Source organism: Macaca mulatta, chromosome 15, assembly GCF_049350105.2.
Source record: "Macaca mulatta isolate MMU2019108-1 chromosome 15, T2T-MMU8v2.0, whole genome shotgun sequence".
Classification (NCBI taxonomy): domain Eukaryota; kingdom Metazoa; phylum Chordata; class Mammalia; order Primates; family Cercopithecidae; genus Macaca; species Macaca mulatta.
This window is the reverse complement of record NC_133420.1, coordinates 44,768,747-44,784,198: the sequence shown is the minus strand read 5'-3', so window position 1 is coordinate 44,784,198 and position 15,452 is coordinate 44,768,747. Positions and strand designations below refer to the sequence as shown.

General features: G+C 46.5%; 1 protein-coding gene and 1 long non-coding RNA gene across 14 annotated transcripts in view; both read left to right on the top strand.

The window, feature by feature from the left end:
* The window catches only part of RGS3 (regulator of G protein signaling 3), a 133,548-nt gene that overhangs the window by 77,489 nt on the left and 40,607 nt on the right, over nt 1-15,452 (top strand). For 2 of the 13 annotated variants that reach the window (XM_015117035.3, XM_028834962.2), the window contains one exon: nt 1,286-4,333. The exons of the other annotated variants lie outside the window; for them this stretch is intronic. In XM_015117035.3, coding sequence (XP_014972521.2) covers nt 1,286-1,393 — 108 coding nt within the window. In that variant the 3' untranslated portion in view covers nt 1,394-4,333. Of the gene's footprint in view, nt 1-1,285; nt 4,334-15,452 lie in introns of those variants that run through there. 13 annotated transcript variants of the gene reach the window in all.
* On the top strand, nt 4,177-9,977 carry LOC144335159 (uncharacterized). Its single transcript, XR_013405646.1, has 2 exons — nt 4,177-4,973; nt 5,014-9,977. It is a non-coding gene; the product is annotated as an uncharacterized LOC144335159 (long non-coding RNA).

The following is a 15,452-nucleotide window of genomic DNA, read 5'->3' as shown; positions in this document are numbered from 1 at the left end:
GTCTCCATTTCTTGTAGAAATAAATGAACTACTTTCTCTCTTGTCTCAACTTCCTACTCCTGTTCATCACCCCCTCCTTCCTCTTCAGAGCTCTGCCCCTCTGTTGCTTCATTATCTGTAGCTGGGGGCCACCTACCTTTCTTCTTCTGCCTGGAAATTCTTGTACTAAACTCCCTGCATGGGGAACTGCTGCGAGACTTCTAATCTAGAATAACCCAGAGCCAGGCCCACCTGTGGCCATTCAGGTTCTAAGCTAGAAGGGAGAGGCAGTTATATATTCTTTTGATTATTCAAGCAAATATACATAATAAATGCCTTCTCAGTGCCAGATACTGGTTTAGATCCTTTGGGGTCACAGAGATGAATGAGACCTGGTCCCTGTCCCTATGGAATTCTCCTAATAGGAGAGAGGTGAGGAGGGCACTGGAGTGGTGATCTAAGCATGAAAGCCATGCTTGCGGGTCCTAAGAAGGATCCAGTGGGGTCCTGGCTATCCAAGCATCATCTATGCCATGAGCCTCCTGCTCAGTACCCTTCATGTGCCTGGTGCTGCGCTGGGCTCCAGGAAGCCTTCTGAGAAGCATGGAAACCAAGCCCTTAGGATAAGGGCAGACACAGTGCAGTGGGGCCTGGCCCTGTTCTCAGGGCAGGTCCTGTGCTCCACTGGGGGGACACACAGAACAATTCATCACTCCCTTTCCTCAGGAGATCACAGTCTGGTGGCGGAGGCAGACATGACAGATAGTTCAAAATAACGTAGTAAGCGATGTGACCTCAGGTGAGCCACTTAGCCTCTCTGAGACTCAGTTTTTGCATCAGTAAAGTGGATGGATTAAGAGGCTTCTTGTGAGGATTGAACTCAGGATGTGCTTTGCAAAGTGGCATGCAAGATGAACTCCGAACTAGCTGCTATCATTCTCACTGTCATGGTCTTAAAGTGCTGCCCATATGGGAAGATTCATCGGGGCCTTGTTCATTGAAGCTGCTGCTGGTGCTCGGAGCACATGTGACAACTGCTCCATGTCACTTCCTGGTAGACACCTGCCATATTCCAGGGGCCAGGCAGGGAAACTGAGGCCTCCTTGTCTGCTCTGGCTCTAAGACTTCTCCCAGATGTGACAGTGAGGTGCGTGCCACCTTATCATCTCCACTGGGGCCACTAGAGACAGCCCTGGAGATGCCAGGGTGTGTGAGTGCATTAGAAAGGAGCAGAGGCAGGTCCTGCAGTCAGGCAGCCCGGCCTGAGTAGAAAGCGAGCTAATTCCAGTTCTGTCTGGTTCCACAGAAACTCCACCCTTTCGGCTCTCTCCAGCAGGAGATGGGGCCGGTCAACTCAACCAATGCCACCCAGGATAGAAGCTTTACCTCATCAGGACAGACTCTGATTGGCTGAGCAAACCCAAGGGCGGGACTCTGCTTCTGGCAACTTAACCCTTTCTTGGGCATCCCCTACCACACAGTAACCTCACCTCAACTGGACCCAAAACAGAGGACCAAGATGGTGGGCCTAGGGTCATCTGAAGGGAGTGGTCCCAAGGGTGCGTCAACAGAAGGACCACAGTGGTGTGAGAGGCCTTGTGGGCATGCAGAGACTGGCAGCAGAAAGCCCCAAGAGGAGAGGACTCAGAGGCTTCTTCCTTCCAAGGAGGAGGAGGAGGAGGACATTCCACATCTGGGCTTCCAGTGATGGCTCCTGGACCTGCCTTGGGGGCAGCAGGAGAGGTTGGGAGAGGTCACCCTGATGAAGAACAATGCCATGATCTGCCGCTGCCAGAGGACATCTCTGCCCATTCACTCATTTTTCACCTGTACACATTGGCTCATTCATTCGATGGATATGTCGGGTGCATCTACTTTATGCCAGGCTCTGTGCTAGGAGCTGGGTATACTGTGGAGAAAAAGTCAGATACGGTCTCGCTGTCATCAAGATTTCAGTCCAGCTGGGAGTGAGCACTAAATAAGTCAGCACCAACACACACATGCACACACGTGATGGCAAGCTGTGATCATCTATGAAGGAAAATACAGATTTCTTCAAGAGGGAATTGTACTTAGATTGCTGTGTGTGGGGGTGGAGATGGGGAAGGACACAACTTTTAAACCTAGACTTGTGGGCTGGAGAGGAAGGAGCCAGTCCTGGACTTGGGGAAGAGTGTTCCTGGTAGATGGAATAGTACGTGGAGAGTCCCTGAGATGGGAAGGAGCTCAGCGGGCTGGAGGAATGGCGAGCAGGCCAGTGTGGCTGGAGCTTAGTGAGGAGCAAGACACAGTGGGCGAGGGCCTGACTGTGCAGGGTTTGGTGGTTGATGTCTTGTTGATTTCATTCTAGATACACTGGGGAGCCATTGAAGGCTTTTGAGGAAGGGAGTTGCAGGTACATTTCTACAAGATCAGTTTACACATAGGAGGGACCCAAGTTGGTGTGAGATCAGTTAGAGGGCTCGTTCAGTTAACCAGGTGAGGTCTGTCCTGGTGGCTTGTGCTGGATGGTGGCTGGGGAGGTGGGTGCCTGAATGCCAGGCTCTGGAGGAGAAGAGATGACTCCCTGCCTCATCCCCCTGCCTACCCTCCTCCTCAATGGCCCCTTTCTCAGTGGATGTGAGTGAGGATTAGGACCTTCCTCACAGAGCCACCTTTTGGCCAGGCCTGGGTAGGGGGCCAGTGCTGAGTTCTAGGAATGTTCCTGGAAGTTGGGAGCAGTGAGTGCTCGGCCTGGGCTAGGTGGGAGAGTTCACGGCTGCCCAGGCCTTAGCAGGGGCCGCTGTGCTGTCTTTCCGTCCTATGCTGAGCATTGTGATAGAAGCTGCCACACAGTGCCCTGGAAACTGACTTGGCTTGCTTTCTGTGGGGCTCCCAAGGGCCAGGGACTGGGCTGGAGGTGGCCTAGCAGCTCTAGTGGAGACTGTCCTGCCACAGGGCTGAAGGAAGACCAACCAAGGGGACAGCAGTATGAACCCACCCCACTGGCTGCCTGCTGCACGGCTCATGGGCAAAAGTGTATCAAGAGGATTAGAGTCACTTGCATAGGAAAAGAGGATCAGAGAGGCTGAGGGCTGGCTCAGGCCAGAGAGGCTGCCTGACCGTGGACATTCTTCATGTTGTGTAAGACCTCAGCATCTTTAGAGAAAGGTTCTTGTGCCCCTGTGAGCTTGCTCAGCTGCTATGGCCACTTGAACCCCAAAAATAGTGGCCTAGAAGAGAATACACCCCTTACCTCCCACTTATCCTCCTCTCAACCTAGGAAAGATCAGACATATTGACTCAGCAGTCTAATGGGGGATGGGCTGGATCTGCCCGTGACCAGACCAATGCCCCCCACCCAGCAGGGGAGTAGACGCTGCCTGAACTGGGACCAGTGATACACAGTATCTCTGTCTTCCAGGGCTCAGCCTGCCGGGGGGGGGGGAATTGTGAGAGGCTGAGCAGCTGGGTCTGCACAGACAGCAAGCTGCACTTTGATTTCATTTGATTCCCTTACAAAATGACATAAGGGGAATGTGAGGCACAGGAGACTCGCCTGTCTGGGAAGGCAGCAAGCTCGTCTCTCCTGGACCTGGTGACCTACCTGTGTCTACCAGACAGGTGCAGAGGACAGAAGCTCTGGCCACAAAGAAATGGACAATCTGAATGCAGCACACAGCCCTGGGGACAGGACTTTTCACCCAGCCTGTCCTGACAAGCTGCTGAGTCGAGCAGAGGCTCACATCAGGGTCCCAGGCCCAGCTGTTAGGGAAGCAGACATCAGTTCCTGGTGGGCCTTGGGCAGTGACTGTGGTGAGCCATAGCACCGTTGCTGCTCTGCCTCTCAAATCGATGGAACAATTAATTTGGCTCCACAGGCTCAAGAAGATGAAACATGACCTGATGGCCACTGCTGTCCAGCATCCCAGTCCATCCTAGCTGTCCAGGATGATGAACAAGCTATCGAAATTGCACTTGAGAGCTATAGTCACGGGAAGCATTGCCGAGCCCCTCCCTACTACATAAATCATGCTAAGAAGCACACAATGGCCTCTTTCCTGATGGGCCAATTGTCTTGGTTTGGTGTCTTAGGCCCAGGAGCTGGGAGGATGGGAGCACAACCATTTATTGTTGGAAAGACCATCTGTGCAACTTGAATACAAAGTTATTCTTTAGTTCACCACTCACCCCCGACTCTCTGATCCTATTTTCACGTTTTTTTTTTTTTTTTAATGCCTCAGGCTCTGGGTCTTTTAAAACTCTTCATCTATCCTGTAAGCCATCAGTCCTGGATCTCTGCTGACCTGGGTCTTTTGGCCATTTGGGAGTTGGGACATTGCAGACCTTTTGGAAATAATGACATTTATTTATATATGTCTTGTATTTTTATTCTTTATTTTTTCCCCATGAATTCTCCCACCAAAGTCCTCATTTGTCACACATGGCACCAAGGCACCAAGAGGGTTTTGCAAAGTGAAGATGAAGGCAATTTTGCAATGTGGAAGGACTCCCCACAGCGAAAGCTCCACAGTGAGAGCCTGAACTTTGGAGACAGCAACTGGGGTCCCCAGGCATGATCTCCCCTCAGCCTCCCAGCAGCCTTGTTTTATGGGTGAAAGAGACCAAGGCTCTGAGAAGTTAGATGTTTTATCCTAGGTCACACAGCTGGCAAGGGCCAAGCTTGCCCTCAAGCCGAGGCCTTTGAATCTCATCTACCGCTCATTTCAGATAAAAAGGTTTGCCTTTTAGGGACAGAAGTAAGAGAAATCAATCATCTCCAGGAAAAGGCAAGAGAGGGATATCCGGCATGTCAGAAGCTGTGGTCCATCAAGCTGTAGAGGGGATGCTTTTAGGATAAATAAAATGAGATGCCTTAATTTCCACCCAGTGGAGAATAAACTTCCAGAATGCATTTTCCTGAGGGTGGCACAGGCTGAAAAGATCAATAGCTTCCCACAAGATTTGAAAAAAGACTAAAATGAGAGATCAGATTGAGCTTCTCGGGGAGACAGGTTCTCGGGGAGCTCTGGAATGAGCTTCTCGGGGAGACAGGTTCTCGGGGAGCTCTGGAATGGGTAGCTTACACCCCTTCCCCTTTTGAATTTGGCATCAAAAGGATCAGCAGACAGAGTCCTGAAGTGCTTGGCAGTGATGGAATGTTGGCCAAAGGCAAAGAGGTATAACTTCAGGCTCAGGGTGGCTTGTGCCCAGCTTAAGTACTGGAAGGAGGCCTTTGACTTGAGACCAGCTGAGGGCAGGGAGAGAGCCTGCCCATGCTGAACCTGCCAGGTTTTGTGCCCAGGTTTTGCTAATTGACTGATTTAGACTCTCAGCCCTGAATAACAGGGAATTGGATCTGATTTCAGCCATCTCCCCCAAGAGATGCAGACTCTTCTCCCTAAAAAGCTGTTTCCAGGCAGCCTCCAGCTCTCCTCCCCGTTCCCTGCTGCTGCCCTATTGGTGGACAGACTGCCTTCTTCGCTGTCTTGCTCTTGGTCTCAGCTGTCTTGCTATTGTTTTTTTTAGCTCCTGAAGAAGACAGTGCAACCTTACCCTCTATCCTGTCTTTGCCTTCTCTTCGCTGAAGACTTTCTCTCAGTAGAGCCATCCATCCTCCAAACTGTTCCCAGATCCTTGGTTTTAAAGGTAGATACCAGAAGTTAATCTGATGGGCTCTTACAAGAGGAGCCAGGCACAGGGCCAAGCTTTTCACCTACCCTGTCTCATCTAATCCTCATGCAGACTTATGAGATGTGTTATCCCTGTTATACATTTACTCTCACTATGCCCAATTTAGAGATGAAGATGCTGAGTCTCAGAGAAGTTAAGAAACGTGCCCAAGGTCACACAGCTAGTGGGTGGCTAGGATTGAAACTTGGGCAGCCCAGCTCCAGGGCACCTGCTTTGGATTTTTTTTTTTTTTTTTTTTTTTGAGACGGAGTCTCACTGTGTCTCCCAGGCTGGAGTGCAGTGGCGTGATCTCGGCTCACTGCAAGCTCCGCCTCCCGGGTTCACGCCATTCTCCCGCCTCAGCCTCTCAAGTAGCTGGGACTACAGGCGCCCGCCACCACGCCCGGCTAGTTTTTTGTATTTTTAGTAGAGACGGGGTTTCACCATGTTAGCCAGGATAGTCTCGATCTCCTGACCTCGTGATCCACCCGCCTCGGCCTCCCAAAGTGCTGGGATTACAGGCTTGAGCCACCGCGCCCGGCCTGGATTATTTAGCTGTACAGCTTTCCTGTAAGTGCGGACCATCCAAGCTGGGGGGGCCAGGGAGGCTGGGCTGTTACACTCCTGCTTAAAGACCATTGTGGGAGGCCACTGTCTTCAGAATAAAGCTTGGCTTTCCAGGCTCTCCTTGGTAGCACTACACTCCTGCTTGGCACCTGGAGCCCAGCCACACCGCACTATTTCCCCTTCTCTAAACTCACTGTATACATTCACAGTTAGGGTGTTTGATCTGCCTGATGTTGACTGCCCTGCTTGGCTGTCCCCGCCGGATGTAATCCTCAACCTTCGAGGCTTAGTGGCTCCTCTGAGAACACCTTTCTCAGGCACGCATCAGGAGTCCTGACTTCCCCCTTCGTGGTTCCCAGAGTACTTTTTCTGCCTTAGCATAATTCATCGTTAGCACCTGGATGACTATGAGCTTCCTTCTTGGGAGCAAGTGGATGTTATATTTTATTTGTGTTTGGTTCTATTGTTGTCTGGTCCACAGTAGGTGCTCCGTAGAGGTAGGATTGAATTAGGCTGTCCAGTTCAACTCTCTTATATTCTAGAACTAGACGAGGAAACAGGTGCAAAAAGAGAAATGACCTGGCCAGGATCATGAGAAAGGTTAGTATCAGAGCCAGGACCAGAGCTCAGGTCTCCTGATTCTTTGGATTCAGAGCTTTTTCTGTTGCACCTCAGCTTTGTGGAGACCAGAGCATGGATCTACACTTGGTTTATGAAGGTCTGACCAGTTTCACTTCAGGGTCATGGATACCACCATGTTCCCACGCTGACGCTGGGGAATTCCCAGAGGGAAAGGAAACCCAGTTGGAGCTGCTGCTGTGGGTTGCGGAGTTTACCTCTCACCGGGCCCGTTGCTCGCAGAGAAAACCAGCGGGCGATTCTGAAAATCTTGCCTCGAGTCCTGATTTTGCTGGTACTCCCATGTGACTTTGAGTAAATTGCTTCACATCTCTGATCATCTGTTCCTTTACCAAGAAAAATGAGGGAGCTGAATTCAGATGGTCTCCAGGAGTCATCTGATTCCAGATTATCAGGATATAACAATAAAGATGAGTATGATAAAGTAGCTACTCCCCTCAGAAAAGGTGGAGATCCTGGTCTAGGGGGAGAATTGGCTAGGTTCTTCATCACAGTCACTGTCTGGAGACACATAGGTGTTCCATAGAAACAGCTCCATGAGGGATTTCAGAGGGGAGAATGGGCAGACTGCAAAGCCTCGGTACTCTAATACCAGGCGAAAAGAAGAAAGGGAACAGGCATTTTAGTTTTCACATTGAAACAGAGTATATGTGTATGGCCCTATGCAAATGTTGTTCCTGGTGAATATTCATCATGTACTCATCACACATAGGTATATTTTAGACAGAAAGTGGTCCTTATCACAGACACCCAAATTATGAGCACATTACTGCCTCCTCTCCCCTAGAGGTGCCTCTTCCAGCCTCCCTCGTGGGAGGCCAGCACAAGACGGGCTCTCCAACCCTGTATCTTCCCATTCCCTCCTTCCTTTCTGCTCAGGTGGCTGGGCACACACACTGAACTCTTTTGTTTCAACTTCACGTATATATAGGTTGGTGCAAAAGTAATTGTGGTGTTTTCCATTAAAAGTAATGATGAGAACTGCGATTACTTTGGCACCAACCGAGTATGTATGCAAGTACATTCTTTAACCTTTCCAACTCCCAGTCCAATGCATCAGGCTAATTTCCGTGTGGAATTTGTGGTCACTGGTTTGCAGTCCTTTCATTTCTGGTGTGGTCAGAAGTCTCCTTCAGACTCTTCCCCATAAGTTGCCATTGACTTTTTCATTACCTTTAGTACCTACCCACTTCTGCTGGGATAACCCTACCCAAGATAAATTTTCAAGAAAATTGTCCTAAATGTTAGTGGGTTTCTGTTTTGGTTTAAGTCTATTATTGCAATATGGGTTTCTACTCTTTCTACTTGATGGAAGACTATTAAGGGTTAAGTAGGCTGGCCTAGGAAGCTGACCACCATTTATAACATACTTTTGAGTGGGAAAATGCATTCAGAGGCCTATAATCAATACTCAGGTGGACTTTGGGAATATAACATTTATTTTATGAGTGACTAGAATATTGGTAGAACCCTAGAAACTTTGAACATGGAGCTGGAAAGCCTCCTCCCTCCCTCACTGAGATCAATTGATTAACAAGCTAGACTGTAGAAACAAAGTGAAAGAGGCAGAAACTTGGCCAAGGGCATGTAGTTGGTGACTTCTGAAGATTCTGCTGGGCTGGGGGTGGAGGAGGGGCACAGATGGTCTCAGAGTTGTCTCACTCAGCAACTCACTGTGTTGGCCTTAGGAAATACAAGTCACCATGTTGGGCTGTAATGGAAATAGTGAGAAAGCAGCTCAGCTAATGGTGTGGGGAGAGGTTGTCTAGTCCTCTGGCTTGTCTGTAAATTCCTGGCGTGTGCTTGCTGGAGCAGAATGAATGGGGCTGCTGTGTTTTACCTGCAGCTAGGAGCATGGCTGGACTGGTGGAGACGCTCCCTGAGGTCTGTTCTAAAAATAGCAGTGGGAATGGAGCTGAGGGGAAGAGGAGGGGGCTCCTTCAGGAGCTGGGTGGGGAGACCTCACCCCCTTCCTCTTCCTGCCAGGCCCGATGTGCGGAAGTCCCATGGAGTCACATAATTCCATCTGGGAGGGTCCTGGAGCCATCAGCTCTCACACCCCCTCCTCATACAGGCGAGGAGGCCCTGGAGGCCCGGAGAGCAGAAAGCACTGGCTGGTGGCAAGCAAACCTAGGGAGAAGGGCCCAGTTGGCAGGCCATTTTTCCCTGGCTGTTTCAGCACAGTGGCTGCAGGCCTTGTGAGGTTTGCTGTCACTGCCTTTGGGCGCACAGAGCCTGGGAACTCCTGGGACCGGATGTGGTCAGGCTTCCTGAGAGTCGCCTGGCAGGCGAGGAGTCCCCGGCTAGCCCATCCTGAGCCCTGACCTCAGCCAGCCGACTGTCCAGTGCCACACCTCCTCTTGCTGGTGTCCCCTCCCTTGCTGACTTGTCCTCCTTTCTTTGGACTGTCTGCAGGGAGGAAGGACAAGGACCAGCCTAGATCTGGCCTGCAGGACAGAGGCCTTAGTAGCTCAGGATCTTTCCCTGCCCCTCCCCAGGAACAGAGGCAGCTGAGGTGGTAGCAGACTCCTGCAGGTTTAGAGACAGACAGGCCAGGGTTCAAATCCTAGCTCTTCCTCTCACTAGCCGTGGGATTACTGGTGGGTCACAGAACATCTGTAAAATGAGACAAGAACACTGATTTCACTGCGGTCTTGTGAAGATCAAAGGGGATCTGTCGTAATGCCTGGCATGCAGTAGGTACTTAATAGTAGCTCTTATTGCAAAACCAAGCCATGAACATGTATCTGACTTTCTATAACCCCCTTCCTTGGGGCCTCCACTCATGGGGCATGGGAAGTTGTTTTTTTCTTTGTTTGTTTTAATGCAGTTGACTTTTGTTGTTGTTGTTGTTGTGTTGTAGCAAAAGTAATCCATGTGATTGATGTTTATTATGAAGAAAACATTTAATACAGATGAACCAAGAACAGGGAATGAAGTTCATCCTTAATCCCAGCACCCAGAGATAAACCACTGTTAACATTTTGGAATGTGTCCTGTCAGGCATTCGTTTATACATACATATATCTTATTTGCAAATTGGGGTTACTGGTGCAATTTTCTAACCTGCTTTTTCTCCCCCATTTAACAGCGTAGTGTATCCATGTTTCCATTTCAATAAATATTCTTCTACAACATCATTTTTAGTGCCTGTGGAGTATTTCATTGTGTAGATGAAACATGCTTTATTTAAGTAATCTTCAGTTGTTTATCATTCAGGTTGCTTGCAATTTTTCTTTGTTACAAAAACCTCAGATAAAAGTCCTTGTATAGGAGGCTGAGGTGGGAGGATGGCTTGAGCCTGAGTTCGAGGTTACAGTGAGCTATGATTACACCACTGCACTCCAGCAGTGAGACCCTGTCTCTGAATGGAAAAAAAAAAAAAATCCTCTTAGGTGTATCTTGGCATCCCCAGCATCCAGCTCAACACCTAGTACACATTTGACTCTAAATAAATATTTGTTGGGTGCAGTGACTCATGCCTGTAATCCCACCACTTTGGGAGACCAAGGTGGGTGGATCACTGAGGTCAGGAGTTCGAGACCAGCCTAGCCAACTTGGTGAAACACTGTCTCTACCAAAAAATACAAAAATTAGCCAGGCATGGTGGTGCATGCCTGTAGTCCCAGCTACTGGGGAGGCTGAGGTGGGAGAATCACTTGAACTTGGGATGTGGAGGTTGCAGTGAGCCGAGATTGTGCCACTGCATTCCAGCCTGGGCAACAGAGTGAAACTTCATTTCAAAAAGGAACTAAATAAACAAATATTTGTTGAATGAATGACTGTTTTGTTAAAATAAACGCCCGTTAGTAGAGTTTTGGGTCAAAGGTTATATATTTATAAAATAGATTATTGATCCTATTGCCAAATTACCCTGCAGAAAGGTTGTACTGATTTCTAATCTCATCTAGATTGACCAGCTCATCCTGCTTTGCCTGGGATTTTCCCTTTTTAGCACTGAAAATCTTGTCAAATCAAGCAAACTGAGATAGTCTGGATAAGAAAATGTTTATTCCCCCTCATCATTACCAACACGGTATATTGTTAGATTTTTTAATAGGTTCTTTTTTTCATTATTAGAGATGTTGAACATTTGTTTATATGCCTTCTAGTCACTTGTGTTGCCTCTTTTGGGAATAGCCTGTGCAAGTCTTTTGCTCATTTTTCTATTGGGACTTTTATAGTTTAATTATTAATTCACAAAGAGCTCTTTCTATAATAAGGATATTTGTATGTTAGCCTTTTATTTTTATAATTTCTTTAAACTACAGATGTTTCTGACTTATTAGTCATATCTATAATTTGTTTTAGAGTAGTTTTATTGAGATTTAATTCAAATGCCATACAATTCACCCATTTAAAGTATACAATTCAATAATTTTTTGTGTATTCACACACTTGTGTAACCATCACCACAATCAATTTTAGAACATTTTCATTATCTCAAAAAGAAATCATACTACTTAGCTATCATCCATTAATTCCCCCATCTCCTCCAACCCGAAGCAACCATTAGTTCATACTTTTCATCTCTGTAGATTTGCCTATATTGGACATTTCATATAAAGGGAATTATATAATATTTGGACTTTTGTGACTGGCTTCTTTCATATAGTGTAATGTTTTCAGGATCATCCATGTTGTAGCATGTATCAGCACCTAATTCCTTTTCATGGCTGAATGATACTCTGTTGTATGGAATATCACATTTTGTTTAATTGTTCATCAGTTGATGGATATTTTGGGTTGTTTACACCTTTTGGCTATTCTGTATAATGCTGCCATACATATCTGTGTGCAAGTTTTTTTGTATGGACATATATTTTTATTACTCTTACGTGTATACCTAGGAGTGGAATTGCTGGGCCAAATGGTAACTAATGTTTAACTTTTTGAGAAACTACCAGACTGTTTTCCAAAGTGACTGTACTGCTGGGCACGGTGGCTCAAGTCTGTAATCCCAGCACTTTGGGAGGCTGAGGCGGGCCGATCCAGAGTCCAGAGTTCAAGACCAGCCTGGGCAACATGGTGAAAACCTGTCTCTACTAAAAATATGTGTGTATATATATATAAAAGCTGGTGTGGTGGCAGGCACCTGTAGTCCCAGTTACCATAATGTATTTAGTGTATTGATGCATGATTAGATTGTTTCTAATGTTTTGATATTCTGAGCAATGTTGCAGTAAATATCTTGCTGTGCTTTTCTGTTAGGAGTGTGGCACACACTGCCGAAGTGCTCTAAAAATGCTTTCCTTCTGTTTACACATGTCATCTCCCCAACAGTATTGTTCTTATCCCATTTTTTAATTGAGAAACCAAAGGAACAGAGGTTAAGTACATGTACAATTTGCATTCCTACTCACAGTGAATGAGAGTTCACCCTACGTAAAATGGAATGTTAAATTGCTTTTAATTCTTTGTTGGTACAAGAAGTGAAAATTTATATTTAATCTTAATTTACATTTATTTCATTATTAGTGAGGTTGAGATTCATTTTATTTTATTTTTTGAGATGGAGTCTTGCTCTGTCACAGAGGCTGGAGTGTGGTGGCGCCATCTTGGCTCACTGCAACCTCCACCTTCCGGGTTCAAGCGATTCTCCTGCCTCAGCCTCCTGAGTAACTGGGATTACAGGCGCATGCCACCATACTCAGCTACATTTTTGTATTTTTAGTAGAGATGGAGTTTCACCATGTTGGCCAGGCTGGTCTTGAACTTCTGACCTCAAGTGATCCACCCACCTCAGCCTCCCAAAGTGCTGGAATTATAGGCGTGAGCCACTGCGCCCAGCCTCTTTTTATATTGATCAGTCACCTATATTTCTGCTTTGGCCTGTCAGTTCATGTCATTTGCCCAGTTTTTGACTGAGGCATTATCTCATTTGTAAGAGCTCTTTATGTGGTTAGAATATTAACCATGTGCTTATTATATGGGTTATAATTATTTTTCTAGTTTGTCATTTACCTTCTAACTTTATAGTATCTTTTTTTTTTTTTTTTTTTTTTTGAGACAGAGTCTCGCTTAGTCGCCCAGGCTGGGGTGCAATGGCGCGATCTCGGCTCACTGCAAGCTCCGCCTCCCGGGTTCACGCCATTCTCCTGCCTCAGCCTCCCGAGTAGCTGGGACTACAGGCGCCCGCCGCCTCGCCCGGCTAATTTTTTGCATTTTTAGTAGAGACGGGGTTTCACTGTGTTAGCCAGGATGGTCTCAATCTCCTGACCTTGTGATCCGCCCGCCTCGGCCTCCCAGAGTGCTGGGATTACAGGCGTGAGCCACCGCGCCCGGCCTAACTTTATAGTATCTTTTATCGTTTAGAAGTAAACTTTTTTTGTAATCAAATTTTTTTGGGGGGGTTGGGAGCACCTATATTTTCTAAGGTCTTTCCTACCCCTAGATTATGAGAAGTATTCATCTACATTTTATTCAGGTAGTTTTATTCTTTTATTTTTTGCATTTATATTTTAAATTCATCTGCAATTAATTTAGTGCCTGGTGTCAGATGGAACTCTTATTAGTTTTTTCCCTCAAATGGTTTGGCCAGTATTTCCAAACCAATTTTTTTGAATTGTCTTTCCTTTCTTCACTTATCATAGACCAAATTTCCACATATGGGTGGTTTGGCTTCTAAGCTCTCTCATCTCCCTCATTGATCTGTCTATTCCTACATCAGGTTAGACTTAATGACTTTAGCTTCAGAATATGGTTTAGTAGTAAACATCCCAAGGCAAACCCCTATTATTCTTCTGCAAAATTTCCTTTGGAGTTATACACCCTAATTCTAGTCTGCTAGTGGCTTTACTGTTACCTTTGTCACAAACATATTTCAACATCAGGAATGACACCAGATCCATAGTAGCCTGTCCTCATGGCCTCTAACCCATAATGATCATGTCGGCTGGACTATACTTCTCTGCTTTCCTCCATACCTCCTAGGTATTGTTCTAATTATCTAGAATTTCAGTTTCCGGTTGTGGTGCAATCTCAGCTCCTGCAACCTCCACCTCTCGGGTTCAAGTGATTTTCCTGCCTCAGCCTTCTGAGTAGCTGGGATTACAGGCGCCTGCCACTACACCCAGCTAATTTTTGTATTTTTAGTAGACAGGGTTTTACCCTGTTGGTCAGGCTGGTCTCAAACTCCTGACCTCGTGATCTGCCTGCCTTGGCCTCCCAAAGTGCTAGGATTACAGGTGTAAGCCACCATGCCCGGCTGGTTGTGACTATTTTTAAACATTAGCACTATTCTGTTTTAAGAATCATTTACTTAAAATTGCACTTTTAGTTATCAGTAGTTAAGGCTCTAAATGTTTCCGTTTTCATGGCTTGCCTCTGTCTCTCACATACCACATCATCTCATTCTTGACTTCTCGATTTTAATTCACTTTTGTCTGTAGTTTTCTTGAGTAATTTTTCCAGAAAGGGTCTGTGGGTGGTATCCTTTCTTATCCCGGTAAGCCTGAAAATATTTGTCCTCATGTTTGAGTCATAGTTTGCTTGAATAGAAATTTCTGAGTGAATCGTCCTTCTCTCCCAGAAGCCTGAGAGCAGTGTTCTATGGTTTCCCCAGTATTTAGTGTTTTAAGAGCAGTTTTTCCTTGATTTTCTAAAATTTATTTATGGAAACAGCCAGGATTCCTCTTTCCAATCTCTGGAATTCAGAAATTTCCCTAGATTATTTCTAGTTGTTTCTTTTGGTAATTTTTCCTGGTCCTAACTAGGTAAGTCCTTTCAGTCTGAAGACTCAAGTCTTCCTTTAGTTCAGGGAAATTTTCTATTAATTTAGGAATGGTTTCTATTCTATGTATTCAATCTCCTCTTTCTGGACTTCCTACTACAAATAATAATAATAATAATAATAATGGTGCCTAACATTAAAGCGTGCTTTCTTTCTGTGATAATGTATAATCTTCCCAGCACTATTGTTATTATCCCCATTTCATAGATGAGAAAACAAAGGAAAAGAGAGATTGAGCAGATTATACAAGGTCTTCTAGTTAGGAGGTGCAGGCCAGGTTCTAATCCCGAGCACCTGGCTCCAGAGCCCGTGTCTTTAGCTGCTATACTATACTCCCTGCCTGTTGGGTCCCAACCCCAGAGCCCACCCTGCCCTTCCCCTCAGTACTCTCCAGTGACAATGTTGAGTATCAACAGGCAGGGACTCTGTAATCAGTGGGGAAAGCTTGGGGATGCTAGGACGATGGATCTGAAACAGACTGGGCTACTGAGGCCAGAGACGGGCAGGGATTGTCAGAGGTTCTCCAGTGAATTTAGAGTTGGGACTCTTCCCCTCCCTTCTCTTCCCTTGGTGTCAGCCACCCTCTTCAGGCCTCCTCTTTGTCCCTGGGACTGCTGCATTGCTTCTTGTGGGTCTCCCTCTTCCTACTCCTGTCCATGTAGTCACCGCTGTCAACAGCAGCCACGATGACTCTTCTTATAGAACACACGTGGTCACCTTCACGCTGCTGAGTGTTTGTTGAATGACTGTGTGAGTGAGCAAAGAAGTTTACAGTGCCTAATGTGCATCAAACACTGTGCTAAGTACTGGCAATGCAGTATGCATAAGTGACAAAAACCCAACTCAGATTAGCTTCTAGCAGTAAATGGAATTTACTGGATTA